The 23,540-nt window shown below is 40.6% G+C and overlaps 1 protein-coding gene across 1 annotated transcript in view; it reads right to left on the bottom strand.

Moving 5' to 3' along the window:
- WDR1 (WD repeat domain 1) overlaps positions 1-23,540 on the bottom strand; it is a 61,847-nt gene that overhangs the window by 22,125 nt on the left and 16,182 nt on the right. The window contains exons 4-7 of the mRNA XM_069069849.1: positions 21,318-21,465; positions 19,247-19,427; positions 1,143-1,220; positions 660-740 (exon numbers count right to left, since the gene is read on the bottom strand). Coding sequence (XP_068925950.1) covers positions 660-740; positions 1,143-1,220; positions 19,247-19,427; positions 21,318-21,465 — 488 coding nt within the window. The remainder of the gene's footprint in view (positions 1-659; positions 741-1,142; positions 1,221-19,246; positions 19,428-21,317; positions 21,466-23,540) is intronic.

Below are 23,540 nucleotides of genomic sequence, written 5' to 3'. Positions count from 1 at the left end.
CTCTAGGTCCTCAAGTGCAGCCCTTTGTCTGAATCTAAACTTTACAGAACAAATCCCCTTCATAAAAGGATTTGTTCTATAAAACTTGGACTCAGTCAAAAGGCTGCACCCAAAGACCTAGAAAGCCACACGTGGCCTCACGGCTGCAGGTTCCCCACCCCTGAAGTTCAACTCATGCCTGATCATGTAGGTATCCTCTAACAAATGATTATCCAGCCTCTCCATGAGGACCTCCAGATATGAGGAACCTAAGTCGCAATCATAGTTTGGAAAAAATCATCCTAGTTCTGTGGATTGCAAACGTTTTGGTCCCTTCATACATTTAAGAATCAGTGAGGATCTCCAAACAGCTTTACGGTATTATTTTGAAATTAGATTTAACCATGGACTCCCTGAACCTAGCTAAGGTTTTTCTGAGACCCCACTTTAAGAACTGCTACTGTAAATTCCAGTCTAACTCATTTTAAGGAGAAAGAAATAGAGACCTAGGCCAGTGAAGGGTAAGTTGAGCTAGGTCATAGCTAAATTATAGGTAGAGCTGGGCTTGGAATTCAGCTTTCCATAGCTTACACGTAATTTTACCCAAGTCGTATTCTATTGTCAGAATACAGAAAGCAGAGTCTTTCAAAAAACAGAACTGAAAAAAGGTGGGTACTTACAGCATAAATTCCCCCATCATGAGCCTTGCTTCCTCCTAGTGCACAGACTTTCTCTCCAGTTTTTCCATCATAGATATAAATCTTGCAAGACAAATCAGAAATAAGTCACAAGAACATTTAACAGGGTCCTAAAGTATGAATTAGGCTATTCTTCAATTCCTTCACCATCACACTTAGGGATGACCTAATACAAACCTCTAAGAATGAACTCCTTAAAATATGTGCATCATTTAAGAATCTGAATTTCACACTATCTATAAAATGCAAACATTTATGTCTTAAATATCTCACTTGTACTGATACACTGAGCACCCCCATGTCAGTGAGGTTTTCTAGCAGGAAAGAAATTAGGTTTATTTTAAATTCTTCCATTAAGGTAAACAATCAGAATTTTTTCCCTCGCCCTACAACAGCTTCATGAAAGAAACTAGTTTTTAAAAAGTAAGTTACATTTTCTCCAAATAAGAAAGCAAAAGAAATTACCTGGCCATCAGCACTTGCTGTAGCAAATTTATTCCCATCTGGAGAGAACCTGACACAGTTGACAAATCGGCTGTGGTCCTGCAAAAAACATCAAAGTTGGCCATCTTAGAAACAAGTTAAAATGTAAAAGTTTTAAATTAGACGGAATTAAAAAAGAAGCTAAGTAGCCATCATGTTTCAATCAGAAGGGTTTGAGAGTGTTTTTTAAAAAAAAGTATCTGGGTCTCTACCATGAGGGTCAACCACTAGCTATTAAACAGCTCTTTATTTAATCATAGAAGGCCCTCTGCACACAGACTATGTAGAAGGATAGAGCTGGAAAGGGCTTCAGAGAGAATCTAATTCAAGCCTCATGTTACACAGGTGAGGAAACCGAGCCCTTGAAGATGATGTTAACTTGTTCAACATCGGGTGAATCAGTAACAGAGATGGCCCAACTCTTGGCTCTGAATGTACTCCTTTTCAATGAAGTCTTCAAAGCCTTTTATCTAAAGAAGCACTTCCCATAAGTGCTTCCCAGAAGCATTTCCAAGTCCCTCTCGTAGCTACTCCCCATGTCCCAACTTAGGAGAGTAGAGTCTGTGATGAACGGTTGGCTCATTGTTTTGGTCAAGACTTCAGTAATCTGCCCCCTCACATCCTAACCACCAGAGCCAGTGGTTAATGCAACTATAATTGGGGGAGGAAGGAAGGAAGGTTTATTCAAAGCGTTTCCACAGTTCCTTTTAAATATGTTCCAAAGAACCCACTTTCCTACAGGTACGGTCTTATCAGTGGTTATCTAGTCTGCAGTTAGTACACAAAAGGGACTTTTCAGCATCAGTGTACTGGAACTATAAACAATAGTTATGATAAAAGAAGTGTTTTTGTGCACTAGCTTGGGAACCAAATTACTAGTAATGATCATGGTGAAAGTGTGTTCTGAGGAAGTCAAACAAACTTTTTTTTTTTTTTTAAGAAAAAAGGTGTTGGGAGAACCAGACATGAAGAAGGTATTTATATAGAATTGCAAAAAAACTTTACATATCTCACCAACCACCTTGTGAGATAAGCTGTACAGGTTTTACTTATCACCACTAACAGTTTCAAAGATTTGCCTGTGGTTCTACAACTTAGTAAAATGCTAGAGGCAGATCTTTCCTGATTTTAAGTCTCCAAAGCTTCCCTGATTACACCTTGTTTCAACAAATACCTGTGACAGTTTGAAGTTATAGAGAGGCAGATTTAGGCTTAACATAAGCAAAAGTTTACTAACAATTAGAGATATTCAAAAATGAAATGAACTACACCAGTAAATGTTAAAACCTGGGATAAGAAGACCTCTAAGTTTCCTGTCATCTTGAAGATCCTATGACTTGCAAAGAAGCTTTTGATTTCTGATGTTTCAATATCACAGTCATTTCCCCATAAACTCTCCTCCTAGTGGCAAGGAAAAACTAAACAAAAATATATATAAAAATCACATACAGTAACTTTGACAACTCATACACTATTCTTTCCCAGTTGTCCCCTATTTCTCTGCCATGAAGGAGGATGTATTTATTATTAGTTCTTCAGGATCCTCTCTAGTTCTTCCATTACTCAGAGCTCCACATTAAAATCTGGCCTCGGATACATACTAGCTTCGCGACCCAAAGTAATTCACTTAACCAGTTTGCTTCAGTTTTTCTCATCTGTAAAATGGAGATAATAGCACCTACCTAAGGTTGTTGTGAGAATAAAAATGAGAATAATTGTAAAGCACTTAGCACAGTGCATTAATTTAGCTATTCTACTTACTGTCAAAGGGGTTAAACAGCTTAGCTGTTTTTCTTGAATAACTCCAAAATGCCATCTAGAATGGCTGGTCTACTCCCCAGCACCACCAGTGGTCAATTAGGGTGCCCCATCTTCCCACTGCCCCGCTCCAAGACTAACTTCCCCCCTCTTTGTACATTCAATTTGCAAGGAGTGAGCCAAAAGCTCACTTCTCATTTGTGTCTTTCTTACTATCAGTGTTCAGAGCATACTTTCTTGTGGGTCAGTTACAGTTTGCCAATCTGTTCATATCTCTCTACTGGAAGTCATATGTGCATAATTGCATGAAGTCCCTGTACACTCTGGCTAATGGACTTACCCATGACAGCTTATACAATTTTTCTTCATGTACTTTGTCTTTTCTAAATGTTTTTATGAGTTTTAATTGCAAAAAAGTTTAATTTTAGTTAAAACTGACTAATCCTAAATTAAGTTGAATTTCTTTCCAGTTTCCCCAAAAGTTTTTGTGAAAATAGTTGTTGTTGTTTTGTCCTTCATTCTCAAAGAGGACCATGACATTGGGAAGGTGATGCTACAACCTCCAAGTGTATTAGATTTAAGAATTAAGACACATTCTTAGATTTACTAAATATTAATTATCCTCAATGACTTAAAAAAAACAAACCAGTAGCCAACATACTTGACTACAGTTTTATAATTCAGTTTGAAGTCTGATAAATGTTATGCCCTACCTCCCCCACTCAGTAGTACTCTTTCCTCATGCCACTGGAAGTCTAAATCTTGGGTCCTTTTCAAATGAGCTTTACCACCTTGTGTAGTTCTAAGGAGTATCTCCCTTCTTGGTAATGTGATTAGCACAACACAAAATTAGTAGACTAATTTTAGTAACATTGTCATACATTGAAATATCTCAGCCATGAACTTAAGTTTCCCTTTATTTCAAGGAGGAGTGTTTTGTATTTTTATTTATATAAATCTTGCATAATGATGTGTAGCTTAACTCCCAGCTCTTTTGTATATTTTTGGTTACTTTGAATGGAAATTTTCATAGTAATCTGTAAACCCACAAGTAAATAAAAGTGCCTGAAATTTTTCCTAATCATGTTTGAATTGTGTAACAGTATCCACATTATGCCATTAAACTAATAAATCAAACTAGGCTCAAAACCAAATCAGTCTTGATCACTTGGGTAGAGTGTTTTTTGCCTGGATGTTTTTTCTTTGCTATATAAAGATAAAGGTTATTTGGGTTTTGGGGCTTTTTTGGGGGATGGAAGAAGGGGAACAAAAGGGAAACTATTTGGAAAAAAGCCAACAACAAAATTAAAAATTAAGGCATATGAACAGAATTCATTATTCAATGTATAATTTTCAATTTACAAAGTGTAAGATAACCTTTCAAAGAAGCCACATTTCCTAAAACAAAAGAGTGTAGAAAAATACTATACAGAACTATATTTGGGTAGCACATGTAGCAAGTGTTTAATAAATACTTGTTCACTGACAGGAACCTTCCTCACAAATTTGTAGAATTAATTAGACCCAACTGATGGGGCAGGGGGAGTTCTGCAACAGAAACAGTGATCCCTTTACTGAGCAGACACTCAAGAACAATATACCAGCTCCAAACTGATTTTCCCCAAGCAGTTTTTCAAGTCATTTCCATGCTCATCTCTTCAGTGGTTTCCCCATCACTTCCCCCAAGTCCACATGTCTTAGCCTTATACTTACTTATTACCTGGACTCTTTTCTTGTTTGACTCCCATTCATTCTACACAAGCCACAAGTTCCACCTAAACTAGATTACTTAGCTGTTTGCTGAATGTGTCCCATATCTTTCCATTTCCAGATTCTTGGATCATGATGTTGTTTCACCCTATAATCCCTCTCCTAGCCACATTCTACCTTCCTCAGTGTCCCCAACCTAATGTAATCTCAATTTACCTTCTAAGAGGTTCCAAAAGAGCTTAAGTGGTATCTATCAACTGTACATTCTCTTCTCTTACTAGACCATCAGCTTCTGGGGCACAGGGCAAAGGATGATTTGATATAGGCACTCAAATAGCACATAATTATCTCATATCTAAAAGTGGCCTTAGAGATAGGCAAGTGGCAGATTGGACAAGTAATTCTATTAAGCTATATAATTTTATCTCTTATTTCCATATTTTCCCATAGGCTTTTCTCCCCACCCCACCCCCCAAGACACATCTGGCATATAAAACTCATAGAATCCCTACCTTTCTTCAAATGTTTGACAGAAATCATTTCTAAATGAATTCTCTCTCCTTCCTTTTCCAAAGTGGGAATTCACTTATGACTTGTTCAATGTCTTTTTCTGATGCTGAATTATTTAAACTGTCTATTTCTTGTCCTAGTAGTTAGGGGCATTTTACATTTTTAAAGTATTCATCTGCTTCATTTCAAATGTCAGTTTTTTGGGGCATATTAAGTAGGTGAAGCTGCTTCTGATAATTTCATTACTCACTTATTGTAAAATCTTTTCGACTTTTTTTACACTGGCATTTTAGCTTTCCTCTTTTTTACATAACATTAGCTCATGGCTTTATTTTATTGTGTCCCCCTTGCACCCAAACTCCTAGTTTTATAAAATCAATTAAATGCCCCATTCCTCTTTCTGGATTTGCCTTTCTTCAAAGCACAGACTGGGTACCACTCCCAACAGCCACCCTTCACTGGTGCTCTCAGCTTCTTCATGAAAGACTTTTTTTTTGGTAGCTGCTGAAATGAACCATGTCTTCAGTTGACTCCATGCAGAGCACAGGCTGAATCCCACCCACAGCAGGGCCCTGATGAATTTTTGATGATGTTAGATCCCCAAGTTGTAGGTAGATCATGAAAGAGTGACAAGTGGAAGGGCAGAGGTCAGAAATATAGCCATGGGCGGGGAGGGGGAGTGGAGAGACTCTTTATTAAACAGTGGCTATACAAGACCATACAAATCGATAAATGTTTGTCTAACTTTTTTTTTAATTTTTTGGTCTTTATTAATTTGTTTGTTTACTTTTAGTTTACAAGATTCAGATCCACAATTCCCTGAATTTCAAATTTTCCCTTCCTCCCTCCCCTTCCCCCCCTTGTCTAACTCTTAAAGCCATCTCCAGATTAAAATATAATCAACAAATTTTGAACAAAATAAGATTACAATACAACACAGATAAAAGTTAATTTGTGGTTTTCTAAGTCATTGTGTGGTGTGTTCGAATTTCACACAAATGCTATCACAGGTCTACACTAGAAACAAAAAACTTTACAATTAACACAAGATTGATAGGGAATCAACAAATACAGAACACCAAGAGCCATTCTCCAATAATAAAGCTGTCAAAGGATGCCAATGGTTTTCAAAAGAAATGCAAACTACAGGTAACCATACAAAACCACCACTCTCAACATTCCACAAATACTAAAAGAAATGCAGATTATTAATAACTCTTGGGTTTTATCTCATTCTGTATAAAAACTCAATGATGGTAGGGCTACAGCAAGACAGACAAGTCTGATAATACACTGCTGGTGAAGATAGGAATTGGACCAACTCATTCTGGGTATCTATTTACCTCCATGACCCCATGATTGGGCACACATCCCAAAAAGTCAAAGCTGGAAACAAAGGTCTATCACATTCCCAAATATTAACAGTAGCCCTCTGTGAAGCCAAAGAACCAGATCTAAACCTAGAGCTGGAATGGACCTCAATGAGCTTAAGCCAGTTCTCTCACTTCACAGGTGAAGAACTTGGATTAAGTGACTTGTCCAAGGTCATACAAGTGGCATCATAGGTGGGATTTAAATTCAAGTTCTGACTTCAGAAGCACTGTTTCTTCTGTTATGTGCCTAAACGTACCTCCCTGTTTGCTGGGAAATCACTAAAAAAAAAACCCTGTGGAACATGAATGTGATAGATTCTCAACACATAATAAATGACAAATTCAAGGAATCTGGGGAAATGGGGAAAGACTGACATGTGCCGATAGAGAGAGAGAGAAATGGAAGCAGAATTGAAAACAAACCATAATGACCACAACAATGGAAATGAAATAATAAACAGCAAGCAAATTCTGAATAGAATATATGAGAAAAAATAAGCAAAAACTGGGAGAAGAAAGGAGGTCTCTAAAGAAAATCAAACAAAACCTTTCTCCAGGCACATCTAGGGAGTAAGGAACACTAAAGAGAAGAATTGTCATTTGAGATGGCTATATTAAGTTTATTCTCAATTTTTTTCTTTGTCACAAGGGTGGGCTTTACATAAGGGAGGAGGGTTTTTTTTTTCCCCCACCAAGAAATGACAAAAGACACCAATAAAACTGTGTAAAAAAGAAAACAATTCTGTATCTCAAGGGTCCCTTAATAGTCTACTCTACTGGATACTGAAAAGTACCCTTGACATTGGGGAAAACTTTTACTTGCTGTGGTTACCTAGACATCTGGTGTTGGGAAAAATATATTACAGGATTCAGAGGTGGGGAAGGAGCAGTAGCATACATCTCCTCCACCCACCCCTTATTTTACACAGGAAAAAATTGAAATCCAGACAGATGAAATGACAGGTCTCAAAAAGCAGTTGCTGAACAACTGGGTCTCTTTCCACTCCAAATCCCTGGTATTTTCCATTGTACTGCATTGCTCTGGACTGACTGGCAGGACATCTGGGATCAATCTCATTCTTTGGGTCAGAGAATGAATAAACATTTATTAAATAACTTACTGTGTTGTCAAGTACTCTGCAGGAACTTTGGGAATACAAGGAGATTGTGAAATATAGTACCTGCTCTCAAGGAACTTACAGTCTAATGGAGGAGACAATGTACAAACAAGCCATATACAAGATAAATAGGAAATAATTAACAAAGGGAAGGCACTGGAGTTAAGGGGGGGTTGGGAAAGGCTTCCTACAGGAGGAGGGACTTGAAGTCCAGAGGTAGAGATGAGGAAGGGAAACATCACAGGCATGGAGGGACAGACAGAGGAAATGCCTGGAGTGGAGAGATGGAGTGTGTTGTTGGTGAACGGCCATGAGGAAAGTGTCACTGGACCAAGGAATATCAAGTATGAAGTAAGGTGTAACAAGACTGGAAAAGGGAGGAGGAGGCTAGGTTAGGAAGAAATTGCTTAGCTTTAGAATATTGTTTCCTTGGTTATAAAATGGGGATGATTCACTGCCTGTCCTTTATCTACTTAACAGAATGGTAACAAGGAATGAATGAAACAGAATTTCTGAAATTTGAAGCACGCCACAAAATTAAGGCAGCAGCATGAAAAGAAAAGACATTTGTGATGCTTTGGCTGTAGAAAGGGCCATGTTTCACACCCTATTTGAAGGCCAATGTGCTATCCCTCAAAGATAAGTGAGGCAATCTGCCATGAAAGGAGATTTATTTAAGTATGAAAAGAGGGCTAAGAGGAGAAATATCTTGAGGCTTTCCTCTTCATGGGCTAAGCTGCTTTTTCCCCTTAAAAAGTAAGAAAGCTGCAGAGACTTAATTGGCTCAGGGGACTTAAGGCTCCAGCTTTGACTCAGCCTCCAGGTTGCCTAGTTCCTGGAAGAAACCTTTCAGATCATTTAATCCCCTGATTAAAAAACAAGAGGGAGATAAAAGACCCACAGAGGAAAAGGGACTTACTCAAAGTTATAGAGTGACTTCATGCAAATCCTAGGATTAGAATCCAGGTTTTTGGACACCTAGTCTATTAAAAAAAAAAATAACATGACTCCTCTCCCATCATACCATAACATCGTGTTATCTTCCTTTTTTTTTTTTTTTAACCAACTCCCTTTTTGCTTTTAACTCTACTGTGGTACTTCAAATGAAAAGAAGTCTTCCTTACTTAGGCCAAGAAATCTATGTGATGTGGGAACCATCAAAGCCATGGAGAAACTGGTGGCCATAGCCACAAAATTAGAGCCAACTGCAGAAAGGATTAATGTTACAGTATTCTAAAGGGCAAAGAAACCCTCTGGGAGAATGTTATAGTTCTTAGCAAGTCCCAGGACTAGATTAGTCTCTATATCCTTTCCAATTCCTTGGGAAGGTTTTTATTTGTTCAGTCTTTTCAGACTCTGGGATCCCACATCTCTGGTTTTCTTGGTAAAGAGATGAGAGTGGCTTGCCATTTCCTTCTCCAGGTCATTTTACAGATGAGGAAACTGAGGCAAACAAGGTTAAGTGACTTGCCCACAGGGTTACATAGCTGGTGAGTGTCTAAGACCAGATATGAACCCAGGTCTTCCTGACTCCAGGCCTAGCATATATATGATGTCCTTGAGAAGTTACTTTCTATCATAGAAACCAACCCTCTTATTTTACAGAAGAACAGAAAAGTAAATTGCACATAACAGAAAAATTAGTAAGAAAAGTTTAAAAATAAAATACAACATACAAATTATAATATAAAAAATAAAATAAAGACTCAAGAAGCTAGTCTTTGTTGATTCCTAAAAATTTCCTAATAAGTTCTGTATTTCTGGTCATTAAATCCAGACTGTAAAGGGGCCAGTCCCATTTGTACCCACAAGGCCAACACTGGCAGCCACAGGGCTCCTGGGATTTGGATTATTTTTGTTCTAGCTTTACTTGGGAAAAAAGCAGCTTATTCACCTCACTTTTCCTTTAGGCAGAATGGAAAACTTGGGAACACAATGGATTAGGAATGAGGAAGGGAAGGGAGGGATATGTTTCAAAAAGGAAGCTAAGCAAAATTTTCGTGTGTGTGTGTGTGTGTGTGTGTGTGTGTAAAAGATAATCATAATGAAATTCCTTTTTGGTAAAAAAAGATCACTGAAATCTCTTGGAAAAAATGCAAAGAGCTTTAAACTAACTTTTACTCAGTTCCTGAAGTAGGGGAAAAAAAGTGGTAGAAAAAAAAAGGAATTATTATCCTCATTTCTCACCCAAACCTCTACTTCCAAGAAATAAGACAAGAACAATGGGGCCTCACAGCTGTAGTGGGAAGAATGTTACACAAAGGAACATCATAGGCAGCTGTATCAGGAAGACCCAAGTTCAAATCTGGCCTCAGAAACTGACTAGCTGAGGGACTCTGGGCAACTCACTTAACTTCTGTCTGCCTCAGTTTCCTTATGCAAAATAAGAAGGGAGGAGAAATGGATACTAGATAGCTTCTACCGTCTCTTCCAGCCTGAGATCTATGACTCCCCCAACCTGAAACACAAACTTACAAATAAATCCAAGCTCCTGCCATGAAAATGGACACCAGTGGTTCAGATGACACACGCTCTGAGACATCCACTTAAAGAGGTGGAGGGCTGCTCTCAAAGCACCTTCCTCCTAGAATCTCCTTCCAGGAAACTCTTCCCATAAGCCCAGGACACAGTCAGTACTCATATTCCAAATGAGCCCAAGGCTGATGTGAGCACCCTCCAAATAGCTTACAGCAAAGGTGAATAAATACTTAGTTGTCTCAACCACCAAAAAAAGCAAATGCTAAAAATAGCACTATTCCATCAGAAAGGAAGGGTTTTGTGCTCAGGGTAGGATGTTGAGGACGGGCAGAAGTCTGTCTCCAACTAGCCGGTGTAGCCTCTAAGCTGGCTTCAATCTCACTGCTGGATGGACGCCGCTTTCTTCCCTTTAAGGGATTCTCTCATTCTGACATCATTGCTTTTCCACCTGTCACTGTTTGGAAGGCAGAAATATTATTTTTATCATCCTCATAGACAAAGCTGCCCAGATTAGAGTCCTTCAACAGGAAATTGGAGGAAAAGGATCACAGATTTAGAACTGGAAGTCAGAAGCCATCTGGTCCAACCTGCTCTTTTTACAGATGAGGGAACTGAGGCTCTGAGAGGTCTTGCCTAAAAAGGTCAGTAACACTGGCCCTAAGAAGTAGAGCCAGGGCCTTGGCTCCCAATCTAGGGATCTTTCCATGGTACCATGCTGTCATCCAGTTGTTAACAATAATGCAAGATTCTGTATTTATATATTTCATATTATAGTTATTTTATGTATTATAGCCATTTTTGCCTTAAAAAAAAAAAGCCTAGTAGATTGAGCGCCTTAAGGAATCATCTTTATTTATCTAAATTTTAACTTTTCCTATAGCCCAACAAGTGTTTTATACATAGCAGGCATCTTAAAATGGTTTCCCAAGACAAGAAACATTTTAAAATCCCAGCACTGATAATTACAGTCTGTGCAATTTCAGGCAAGTCCTTTAATATAAAATGAAGATGAAATCTTTATATACTCCATACTTCATCACTGGGATGTTCTAAGGAAAGATCTCTTAGAATTGGGGATTTTGTTCCGGTGAAGAAGAAAACAAGGTCCAGAAAAGGATAAGCAGTCACAGAAGGGCTTCCTTACCCTGACCGCAGGTTCCCCAATCCTTCCTAGAGGTGACGTACATAGAAAAATTACAGAATGCCACACCTGGAAGGGAGCTCGGGGATCATGCCCTCCAGCCCCCACCACAATCGTCACAGGAGCAGAGTGAGGTCCAGAAGGAAAGTGACCAGCCCAAAGACACACAACCCTGGTCTTCTCATGTAATACCTTTCCTCTTTCACCATTCTGCTCCTGAAGAAGCAATGACTAACGAGAAATTCCTTTCTATCATTGAGAAACTACAGGGAAGGGGACGATGCGACTGCCTTGTTTGTTTTGGCCAGGCTTAAGTGACTTACTCAGAGTCACACAGCTAGTATTAAGTATCTGAGGCTGGATTTGAACTCAGGTCTTCCTGACTTCAGAGCCAGTGCTCTATCCACAGTGCTACCTAGCTGTCCTGTGACTGCCTTAGGGAAAAAAAAATCTTAGGGACAAAACCCAAACAAAATCAGAAAACAAAACTATCTTTTTTTAAGATTGGGTTGTTCTTGCTATTACTACCCAAAACAATAACAGCTCTGTGCTTTACTGAAAAGCTTGAGTTTAAGTTGTTTATATAGAAAGGTTGCACCTCTAATAATACGCAAGACAGATTTCTGTCTCCTTTTACAAAGTGTGACTACGCTGCCTTCCAAGGACTAGGCAGAACAGTGGAGATCCCACATTTAGGAAAATCTGCTATGTTAAGACACCCCCCTACCCCCCACCTCTCGGCATTACTCATCAGTTCCAAGGGAGTCAGTCTCAATGTGCAGGATTCCAAACAGAGCATTCTCACGAATCACTTTAAATCAGTTGCTCCACCCTGGGTCCTGGCAGAGGACATCCAGATTCTCATCTAGCTACCACATTGTTAGGGGAGAAAAAGGCTTCATAGTTATGGGAAAAAGAGAGAGGTTTGTGTCGTTCACTAAGCAGCATGTAAATGAATCCTGTTACATCTCTCACTAAAGGGGAATGTACAAATGGTCCCAAGGCAACATCAATAATTAGGAACAGAGACCATTAGCAATTCTTTACAAGGGCAGACAAACGTCCAGATAAATCCCCATTGGGTACAAGCTCCCATCATCCAGTGAGGGTCCCTTTGAAATGTTCTGGAGAAGCTCACATTTCTACATGGGCTAATCTCCAGAGGTAAAGCTTGGCTGATACAAGGGGACATTTAGCCTACAGCAACTCACACAGACTCAATGCAATTTCATTTATTCAACAAGCAAAAATAATTTTTTTTTGCTACCTTGTTTCTACATCAACTTCATTTCCAAACATCTCTCCTCTCTCCCCTAACCACCCCACTCTATTATGATGTGATTGTCATAAAAAATATTTTGGGGGAAAAAATTCGATAAGAAAAACACAACAAAGTGAGCTTTTTCTTTATGGAAGAAAGAAAAAAATAACAGTAATAACAAAATTAAAATAATAAAAGAAAATAAAGAGTATAAAAAACAAAGCCAACACACCACCGAAGGAGAGTATAGCAATATTCTACATCCTCAGGCCTGCCATTTCTACCAAAAAGAGAAGGTAGATTTTCTCAATTCTTTTCCAAGGCTAAAAATGTCGTGATGATGAGTGTTTAGCTTCAGTTTTATACTGAGATTTGGATAAGGTCTGTTTCCCAAAATCACCAAGCTTGCTTTCCTTCTAGTCTAAATAAAGAAGCTGTCCAAGAGAAGAGGTCTGCTTAGTGAAAAGAATACCACTCTAGACTTGAGGTCCAGGGGCTAAGGCCAGAAACCCTTACTATCAACATAACCTCAGGAAGTTCTCCACTAGACCCTACCCTCCTTTTTAAAATTAAAGATTCAGCAGCCAATCCAACCCCAAAGGTTCTGTTATCAACCATTAACAGGGAAGCTTAAGATTAGTGATGGTAGTCTCAAAGCTGGAAAGGTTCTGTAAGTAACTGTAGACACCCAAATGGTACTTTATAGACATTATCTCATTCAGATCCTGTGACTTAAATGTTACATGTACTAAGAGACAAGGAAAGAAAATGCAAAGTGATTCACCCATGGTTATATTGCTGTATTTGAACATAGGACATTCTGATTCCCAAGAGGACCTTCTTTCCACAGTACCCTACTCCGTCCTCTTCATTTTAAAAATGAAGAAGAAATCCCCAAAAGAGAATTAAAGTACCCCAGGTCAGCAGAGGATTTAGGAGACCAGGGTCCATTTTCTAATATATGTTAACTCTTCCACAAGGAGGAAAGCTGTTTAAGATAACCTAAAGGAGGTGATGACCAGAAAAGGATTTCAATTCAAACTCCGCCTAGTCTGTGACTGTCCAGTTGACTTCTTGACCTCCACCATTCTGTCCCCAACTGACTCCTCTGAGAAACAGAGAGTTCTGCCTCCTCCCCAGAAACTCCATTTGAGAAAGACCAATACCAGCTATGCTCACTTTAAACCCAGCTCAGTCTATGATTCCCCAGATGACTTCCAAGGGAATAGAAGTTTCTCGAGGGCAGGAATGATCTTTTTTGCTTATATTTGTATTTTCAGTACTAAGTATACAGTAAGACAGGTATGTAGTGTTTAATAAATGCTTTGCCTATCTCTTGGATCTAGAGAGTCTTGTCTGTATCCTAAAAAAAATCAACCCCAAATTTTAAGATGCACAGGACAGGTAAGGAGAGAGGCCAATGATGAAAATAAACTCAAAAGCTCTTTCGAATCTGAATCAAACAAGCCTTGATAAAGTATCTGCTCCAGCCTGTCCTAAGCAGACACAATTCAACAGGGGGTGTGCCCAGCTCTTATCTGTGGGTCTAAGGGCTTGGGTTCCTCTGATTACCGACATCGTGTCCTAAAGTTACATTAGGAAGCCTGGAGCCTAGACATAGAAAAAAGGCAGAGCCAGTCCGGACAAGGTGAATCAGGACTCCATTGGAAGAGGGGCAACTATTCTAGCCAAAGGTGCTACATTCAGGGCCAATTATGCAACTTGAAACCAAGAATTTGGGGGGGGGGGGGAATGCAAAGAGGAAAAGTCCTTAGCTTTAGAAAAAGCTCAAGGTCAGAAATATTTTGAATGTCTCCCCCTTAAACGCCACTTTCTGCCTGGGGGGCCAGGTGAGCCTTTACTAAGTCAGCAAACATTCATTTTCTAGGTGATGACATTGCTCACACAGCCCACCCATCCCTTCCCACACAACCTTTTCTGTGATTTCCAGCACAACCAGTGAATGCCTGCTGAACTGACAATAGCTTTGCTGGAGGATGGGGTTATTCCAGAAGCCTCTTTTTTAAGCAGCTGGTTACTGCAAACTCCTTTCTCTTCATAAGACCAGATTAAGAGTCAGAAGGGATCTTAGAAGTCATTTAAACCATTTTCACAAAAGAGGAAACTGAAGATTGGCTAGAGTGGTTCAAGTCTTGCCCAAGGTCACATGGCTAAATAAATGGCAAAACCAGCAGTCAAAACCAGATCCAATCAGAGAGATGGAGAAGGGGAGGTAAGGGAGGGAGAGAGAGAGAGAGAGAGAGAGAGAGACACACACAGAGAGACAGAGACAAACAGAGAGACAGAGACAGAGACAAGCAGAGAGAGAGGTGCAGGGAGAAGAAGGGAGAGGGGAAGAGAGAGAAAATGACCTTGCCCTCAAGGAGCTTACAATCCAATCAACCAATAAATATTGATCAAGCACTTCCTACAGGTCAGGCACTGTGTTAAGTGAGGGGGATACAAAAAGGGCAGAAGACAGTCCCCACCCTCAAGGAGTTTCCAAAATACAGGTCTCCCATTCCCCAAGGACTGAGCCAGAGCAGTGATTTCATCAGAAATTTCCAGGTGAGAAATTTCCCCCACAGCACTGATGGCCACCACCCAGGTGTCAAGTGGTATATCTAGGAATCAAACTCAGGTCTTTTGACTCCAAATATGCAAATCTTCCAGTGGATTCCTGATCTTATGGATGCTCCCTCCAACACTTCCATGCCTGTCCATCCTGTAGCAACTATTGTTCCCCTCCCCTTACCACTGTACCTCACTGCCACTAGGAAGGGACATGCAGGCCTGGCAGAAAAGACAGTCAGCTGCATAGTGAGAACCAGGGCTAAGTGACTGGTTGTCCAGCTGATGAAATGTTATCTTCCACTATTAGAAGAGCCAGAAGGAAGGCCTCTAGTGAAGTAGCCAGATTACCTATGGAGAGCTTAGACAGTCACATCGAGAATCTCACTAGATGGAAAGGTGTAGGTACACCACTATCACTTAAGAAAGAAATAGTTTGGTGGGCAGAGACAAGATGGCTGAGTAGAAGCACGACCTTCCCGAGGCTCTGGCTTTCACCTTCCCCAATCCATGTAAAAAGGGGACTCTAAACAAACTTTGGAGCTGAAGAACCCACAAAATGACACAGAGAAGCTAACCTCCCTCTGAGGACAGCAGGAATCCAACCCAGCAGCGCTCTGGGAGCCGAGCCCAGCCCCACTCCAAGGTTTTAGCCCCAGGGAGAGACTGACCACTGAGGGACTCCAGATCAGCAGCAGCTGTGGCCGTTTCCAGATTTATCAACACATAGATGCGAAGGACAAAGTGAGAAGCCAGTACAGTCTGGACTTTGGGACCAATAAGTGGGAGCTCGCAGCTTTTACCCCCAGGGCGAGAAGCCACTGAGACACCGGCACAGCCAGCCCTCGCCAAGTGGAGGCTTCAGCTCTTGGCCTGCAGAGTGTAGGGGGACCAAGCACCAGTCTGAGGGGTCATCGCTCTTGCTTTAACCTGCTTGGATCTGAATTGCAGTCTAGGGTGGAGGTCCTGGAGTGTGTCACCAGCCTGCCAGAGCATGTGGAGGCCTCAGAGAGGGCACCCATCTAATACCTCCGGCAGCTGAGAAAACCCCAGCGTTTGGGACGAAAGCTCCCCTGTCTGGTGGCAGAGTCCTACTGTGGCAAAAAGTCCATAAGTCAAGTAATTGAGTGGCAAAAAGAGCAGGCAGAGGAAACAAAGCAGACAGAAGATTCCAACATTAGACTCCTATTTTGGGGACAAAAAGGAGCAAAGCATGGAACAGGAGGAAGACAGTGAAGTCAGAACTCCTGCATCAAAAGCTTCAAATGAAAATACAAGCTGGTTACAGGCCATAGAGGACCTAAAGAAGCAGATAAGAGAAGTGGAGGAAAAATTGGGAAGAGAAATGAGAACGAAATGAGAGTCAACAGCCTGACTTAAAAAATAGACTAACTCAAATGGCAAAAGAGGCTCAAAAAGGCAATGAGGAGAAGAATGCCTTAAAAAGCCAAATTTGCAAGATGGAAAAAGAATCTCAAAAGCTCAATGAGGAAAATCATTGCTTCAGAATTAGATTGGAGCAAATGGAAGCTAATGACTTTATGAGAAATCAAGATGCTGTTAAACAGATCCAAACAAATGAAAGAATAGAAGGCAATGTAAAATATCTCATGGGAAAAACCACTGACCTGGAAAATAGATCCAGGAGAAATAACTGGACTACCTGAAAGCCATGATCAAAGCAAGAACCTAAAAATCATCCTTCAGGAAGTCCATATATATATATAAAATTATTAATACTATTTTACATGTAATTGGGAAATAAGATATATAGGCACTGGGGCATAGAGATACATCATGCCCTACTGGAAAAGTTGAAAGGGGTATGGGAGAAAATATGGGAGAAAGCAGATTGGAGGAGGGGATATGCTGTGGGACTGCTATTTTGGGGCAGTGGGTAGGGAAAAAACAGGGAGAAAATTTGTAACTCAAAATCTGGTGGAAATGAATGATGTAAATCAGAAGTTAATAAAGCATTTGAAAAATGGAAAAAAAAAAAGAAAAATAGTTTGTGATTTCCCCTACTCGACAGCAAGTTTCTCGAGTCAGTCAAATATTAAGTACCTGGGGCAGCCAGCTGGCGCAGTGAATAGAGCACTGGCCCTGGCGTCAGGAGGACCTGAGTTCAGATCTCAGACACTTAACACACTAGCCGTGTGACTAGCTGTGGGCAAGTCACTTAAGTCCAATTGCCCTCCAAAAAGCAAAAAAAGAAAAATATTAAGCACCTACTATACGCCAGACATATAAGCTGGGAGTGAGGTGGGGGCTGCAAAGACAGGTCACAGGAAAGTCTCTGCTTTTATTGAGTTCAGCCTAACGAGGGAGGCAGCGTGCCAACAATGTACAAAGCACGCAGGAGGAATGATCTAGACACAATGAATGGATGGAAAGCACTAGGACTGAGTGGGGGACACGAGGAAAGGTCTCCTGGAGAAGGTGGGACATGAGGCAGAGCATTCAGAGGGAGGGCCAGCTGTCTGCTTTTTCTATCTCCCCTAGCGCCTAGCACAACTGCTTTGTGTTTAACAAATACCCTCTAAATCACAGCACGTGGGAGGCGGAAGGGGCCTCAGAAGACATCTCGGCTAATCTGTGCCTGGGCGGGAATCCCCGATACAACATTCTGCCAGCTACCTTATCCAGCCATGATTTGAAGACTTCCAAAGATGGGGAACTCAGCTGCTCCCCAAGGAGGAGAATGACTTCGCATTTAGATGTTCTTTCTACCAGGCACATCCTCCATTTTGGACAGCACAAAGGGGAAAACACCGGCAGAAGAATAAACAGTCTGAGCTTTTTACATTGTTGTGCCAAGGGAAGAACCGGCAGACAGGCTTGAGTTCTTCTGGAAACCTATAATTTCCTTCCCTTTGTGGGTTCAGATCAGTGGACTTAATTACTATACTCAGTTGTGCTCAAAAACAAGGAAAAAAGGATCTATTGCTCTACAATCCCTGCACACATATTACAAAAGGGTGACCTTTAACAATAGTGCTCCCAAAATAACTGGGATTCTAGATGCCAATTAGCCAATAGCCACAGGAGATGCTCTGGCAGAGCTACAAAAGGCATGAGAGGGCATCTAGTCTACTCGGCAGAGGGACTTCCCTCAAGATAATCCCTACTGGCCACACCTCTTCTGTTAGAAGAGTAAAAGGGAACTCACTATTTCTAAGGCAACTCGCCCCATTTTAGGGCAGCCAGAATAGCACCTTCTTCCTTAAATGGAGCCAGAAGGCTGAGTTAAGATTTTTTTAAGTCCAGCATACTATGCTACACCACTCTTCTCTTGAGCAAAGGATTACCCTATAAAAACACATGAAGGAGACCGCTGCATTTCCCCTCCAGGTATCAGGCTATATATTTTGAAGAAAAATGAATCAGCACTCCAGGGGAGACCCAAGGAGAATCCCGGTTTTGCTACTTACTAGCCTGTGTGTTTCTAAAAATTCAATTAACAGCTGTGGGCCTCAGTTTCCTTCTCTGTAAAATGAGAAGCTGGTCAAATGAGCTTTCAAATCCCACTCTATGGTCTTAATAATCATCTAACCCAGGGATAGGGAACCTGCAGCCTTGAGGATACATGTGGCCCCCTAGATTCTCAAGTGCAGCCTTTGACTGAACACAAACTTCACAGAACAAATGTTCTTAATAAAAGGATTTGTTCTGTGAAGTTTGGTTCAGCCAAAGGGCCATATTTGAGGACCTAGAGGGGGCCACAGATTCCCCAACCCTGATATAATCCAACCCTTCATTTTTATACAGAAGGAAACAGAAGCCAGGGTAGGTGAAGGGACTTGCTCAAAGTCACATAGGTGGTAAGTAGCAGGGTTGGGATTTGAACCTGGGTCTTGCTCAGTCAGTACTATACCACACCTCACTGCTTTTTCAAACATGCCTCTTGGAGGGCAGTAGATAAAGCACCAGTCTAATCAGGAAGACTCAATTTCAAATCTGGCCTCAGACACTTACTAGCTGTGTGACCCTGGGCAAGTCACTTAACCCCAAGTGCCTCCAAACTGCCCCCCAACACCAAAACAAAAAAGTTCTTTTCATCAAATGATTTCCCCGACTTTTTTCCATCCTGGTAACGACCCCCCAAAAGTGTTAGGATGACACCCAAAGTTCAGCACAACTAGCCAGAAAGGAAAAAGCTGACTTACGCCAATTGTGAATTTGAATTTGAATGGTGGTCCCTCAAAGAAAGCTGCACAGTTGTCATCGCTGGCTGTTGCGAGACGGTAAGGCCTGGTCAGTTTAATGTCAACGCTATTGATCACTTTGTTATGTCCAGTTATCTCCCCAACAGAAGAGCCAGTATCCCAAAGGAAGACTGATCCAAACCTTAAATGATAAAAATACAGAGTCAAAGCCAGGAGAACCAGACCCAGGAGAAAGCCGTTAAGCCCATGTCACACAAAGTTTTAACCTGTCCATTTAATAGAGAAAAACTTGCTGACTTCTTCTTTCTGCTTTCCTCTGCTGTCTTTGCTGAGGTCAGAAATCAATCCTTAAAATAACACTCAGTCATTTCAGTTCAACATGAACGAACATTTATCTCAGGACAGAAAGGTTTTAAGCTTTTAAAAAGCCCAGGTATTAAAAACAAAAATCAGACCAAACTAGAGTTCTGTAGAACTCCAACTTGTCACAAAACATAAAGAATACTATAGGTAAAGCTAGAGGCTTTAGATAACATTTAAGCCAATTCCCTAATTTTAAAAACTAGGAAACCTAGACCAAAGAAATGACATCCCCAAGGTTACAACTAGCTGGGAGCATAAATCAGACTTGAACCAGAAATGTCTTGATTACCAGGACAGGGAATGAGGTGAAAATAAGAAATAAATACAGAAAAATGGAACTATTGTTTGTTCAAATCCATACTATACAAAGGACATAGAAAAAAAGGTCTTCTTTGACTAGGAAGACAAAACACTCTCAGAGTCAGTGTGTTATAATGGTAAAGAATCAGGATATATCTGGGGATGAATCATGGTTCTGTTATCCACTAGCCACACTGGAAGTAATTTCTCTAAGATTCAGTTTTATCATCTGAAAAATGGAGGATAATAATAATGCTAACATTTGTACAGCATTTCAAGGTTTGCAAATGCAATATACACATACACTCTCTCATTTGATCCTCATGACAATTTTAGGAGGTAGGTGCTATCATCATCCTTGTTTTACAGATGAGGAAACTGAGCCAGCCAGTTTAAGTGACTTGCCTTTGGTCACACAGCTAGTAAGAGTCAGAAGCACGATTATGAACTTAGAGAGGTGAAGACCTAAGCATTACAATCACTTAAAATACTACTTGGACTATGTCCACAAAGTGCTTTAAAAGAAGAAAACATAATGTGAAACAAAGGTCAAGCTGGCATGTAGCTTCAACCAGATTAAAGTGTTAACTGGAAAATGCTGAATAAAACAAATAAAAAGATAATACAACAGAGATAAAGTTAATAAAGTTAAAAAATAAAGTCAATCAGAATGGGGCTGCAGCAACCGATTTCTACTTGAATTTGGTATAAGTAAGCTACTGTCAGTTGGGGAGTGTCAAGGTACAAAAGTGGGACTGCAGAACAAAGGTTCCAGTTCTGCCACCTCTTCCCAGGCCTCAGCTGAACTCAATAATTGCTAAGGGCCTCTTCCATCTCTGACATTCAGTGACTCAGTAGTTTGTATTTTATAATAACTACCCGCTGGTAATATCCTACAGAAACAACTTCGATCCATATAGAAAGTGAAAACATACCGAATAAAATAATTCACCTTTTTTATGGTGACATAAATCTTCATGCTTTTAGAAGACAAAAAGGGGAAACATACTCATGTATTGCTAAGTTAATTAAATTTAAATTAAGCAACGAGGTGTGAAAAAAGGTATGAGTCAAACCTGCAAAGTGGTGGGCAAGTCATTTTCACCTCTAAATAGCAAGTTTATTTTTATTTTTTTTAGCAAAACAAAAAATCAAAAAAGGGATTAAATTTCTCTGGTTAAATCTCTAAGTACACCCTTCTGGCACTGAAGGTGAAAACCCTCCAATTCTCTATGCAAGTACTGAGGTAAGATCCTGTAAGGGACACCAAAGAAGGCTAGGACATGGTCCCTGCCCTCTAAGTATCGACACTTAAGCATCTTGTGTTTAATATTTAATAAGTCTTAAGAATAAGACCTACACACTTGAGAGAACAAGGCAAGAAGGGTGTACATAACCAGCCACTCACTTCTCTCTTCCTTCTCCAACAACCGCAATTCTTTTGCTATCTTCAGTCCAGGCAACATCCTTAATCTTGCCGGCAAAAGGCTGATACTCATATTTGAGGAGATGTTCCTTCTGTGTGGTATCCCAGATTCTAAGCTTCCCAGAGACATCTGCCATGAGAAGAAAAGTGTAAACTGCAGGGTAGGATACAAAGAATAATCATTATTTGAGCAAGGATCAACTCTACAATCTGCCTCAATCACTTGGAGGCACCCTGGAAACCAAAGATGGTCTGCTGAGATCAATCTTTGCACAAAACAAATATACCAGGTACTCTTCACCTGAAAAGGGTTTTGTTTTTTTTTTGTGCTTTTTGGAGGGGGAAGGCAGGCCAATTGGGGTTAAGTGACTTGCCCAAGGTCACATGGCTAGTAATTGTTAAGTGCCTGAGGGTGAATTTGAACTCAGGTCTTCCTGACTCCAGGGCCAGTGCTCTATTCACTGCTCCACCTAGCCGCCCCTGGACCTATCTCTTCATACACAACTTCTTCAAATTAGAGAAGCTTGGGTGGAGGGTACTAAAACTCTTATTATGTCATATACATAGATAGATAAATCTATCTATATATAAAAGTGTCGTCCTCACAGCAATCATGAAAGGTAAGCAGTACAATCATTATCACCTTTTACCAACAAGGAAATAATGTGTCCATCATCCATGGGCATTCTATCACCTGAGGCTCAGTTTGGACACAAAATCCCTGACTCCAAGCCCCTCGCTCACTGAACAATTTTTATTTAAAGGGATGAAGAAAATGATTCGTAAGCTGGGAATAACCAGATTTCCCTCCGAGTTGCCATTCCTACAGACTGACTAAAAAAAAAACACGTGAAAAAGGTTAAAATATGTGAAAGGGGCTATGTAATACAGCCTGTGCAGAAGGAACAAGCGGCAATAAAATTATTAGGTTTAATATCGATTATCTGCCTAACTTCAGGAAACAGTGCTAGTTCAAAAGCTTGCAAAAAATTCTTATCTACTCTCAACTTAAGTGTAAGAAGCTCTTGTCCTGGTATATAGACAACAGCACTGTATTTGAAGTCAGGATCCGGGCTTGAATCTCAAAACTACCCATATAAAAGACCTTGCCTTCTCCCATAAAAAAAAAAAAATGGCATGAGTTTCTTTCAAGGAGCATTTATTAAGTAAGCACTTGTGGATGGCACTGGACATTGTTTGTCCTTCATTCTCAAGGAGGACCCTGACATCAGGGAGGGGATGCCTCGGGACTTGCAAGTGAATTGGATTTAAGTGAGGGAGGGCTATGCCAAGTCACCAGCCTCACCTTTCTCCTCCAGAGGTCAGAAAGATCAGACCTGGAGATGGCCCCCAGCAGACATATAAAGAAAGGCAAAAGATAATCCCCGACCTTGAGAAGTTCACAAACAGGAGAGACAACACACAAACAACTTTGTACTAACAAACAAAAAAAGATCTACACCAAGTTAACTGGAGAGCCTTTCGGAGGGGAGGCAGCAAGCAGCAGTTAAGCAGGATAAGGAAAAGCCTTCTAGTAGGTGAGAATTTAGCTGGGATTTGAAGGAGGGAGAGAATTCCAGGCAGAGGGACAGCTACTGAAAATGCCCAGCTGAGAGATTAGAGTCACATGTGAGTTAGCAAGGAGACAACCAGCTGTCCTGGCTCACAGAATGTGCAGAGGAGGGAGTAAGGTGTGAAAGACTGGAAAGGTGGGAAGGATTCAGGTTATGAAGGGCTTCAACAGGCTTTTAATGGATTTGATATTGGAGGCAATGGAAATCACTGGAATTTAGGGAATAGGGGAATTAGTAGATCCTAAGATGGTGTCTGAGGTTCCTCCCAACTCTAACATCCTTCATTCTAAGGTTCTTCCCTTAAAGTACTTAAATCCTGCTCTCTTCCAAAAGACCATTAAACCAAGGACAAAATCAACAATTCAAATTTAGATTCCAAGTAGGTTCTTTTGTGAGAAAGAAAAATTGGAAAGGCATACATACCATAGCCAGCGTTTTACACTGGTCCCCTCTCTAAGGAAGGGCTGCATTTTCAACCTAACAGATTGCAGACTAAGAGAAGTGAGACCCGAAGGCTTCTTCTCTCCTCCCTCCCTGCCAGAATCCTGTCAACAAGTATTGACTACCAATAGTTCCATCTTCACAAATTAGCATAGTGATTGGCAGCAGAGGAGGGAGCATGTGGATTGGA

This window comes from Petaurus breviceps, unplaced genomic scaffold (assembly GCF_028583685.1).
Source record: "Petaurus breviceps papuanus isolate PSGF00001 unplaced genomic scaffold, PetGlider_PUasm1.0 140, whole genome shotgun sequence".
Taxonomy (NCBI): Eukaryota; Metazoa; Chordata; class Mammalia; order Diprotodontia; family Petauridae; genus Petaurus; species Petaurus breviceps.
Note: the sequence above shows the minus strand (reverse complement) of the source record. Positions and strands in the feature narration are given on the sequence as shown.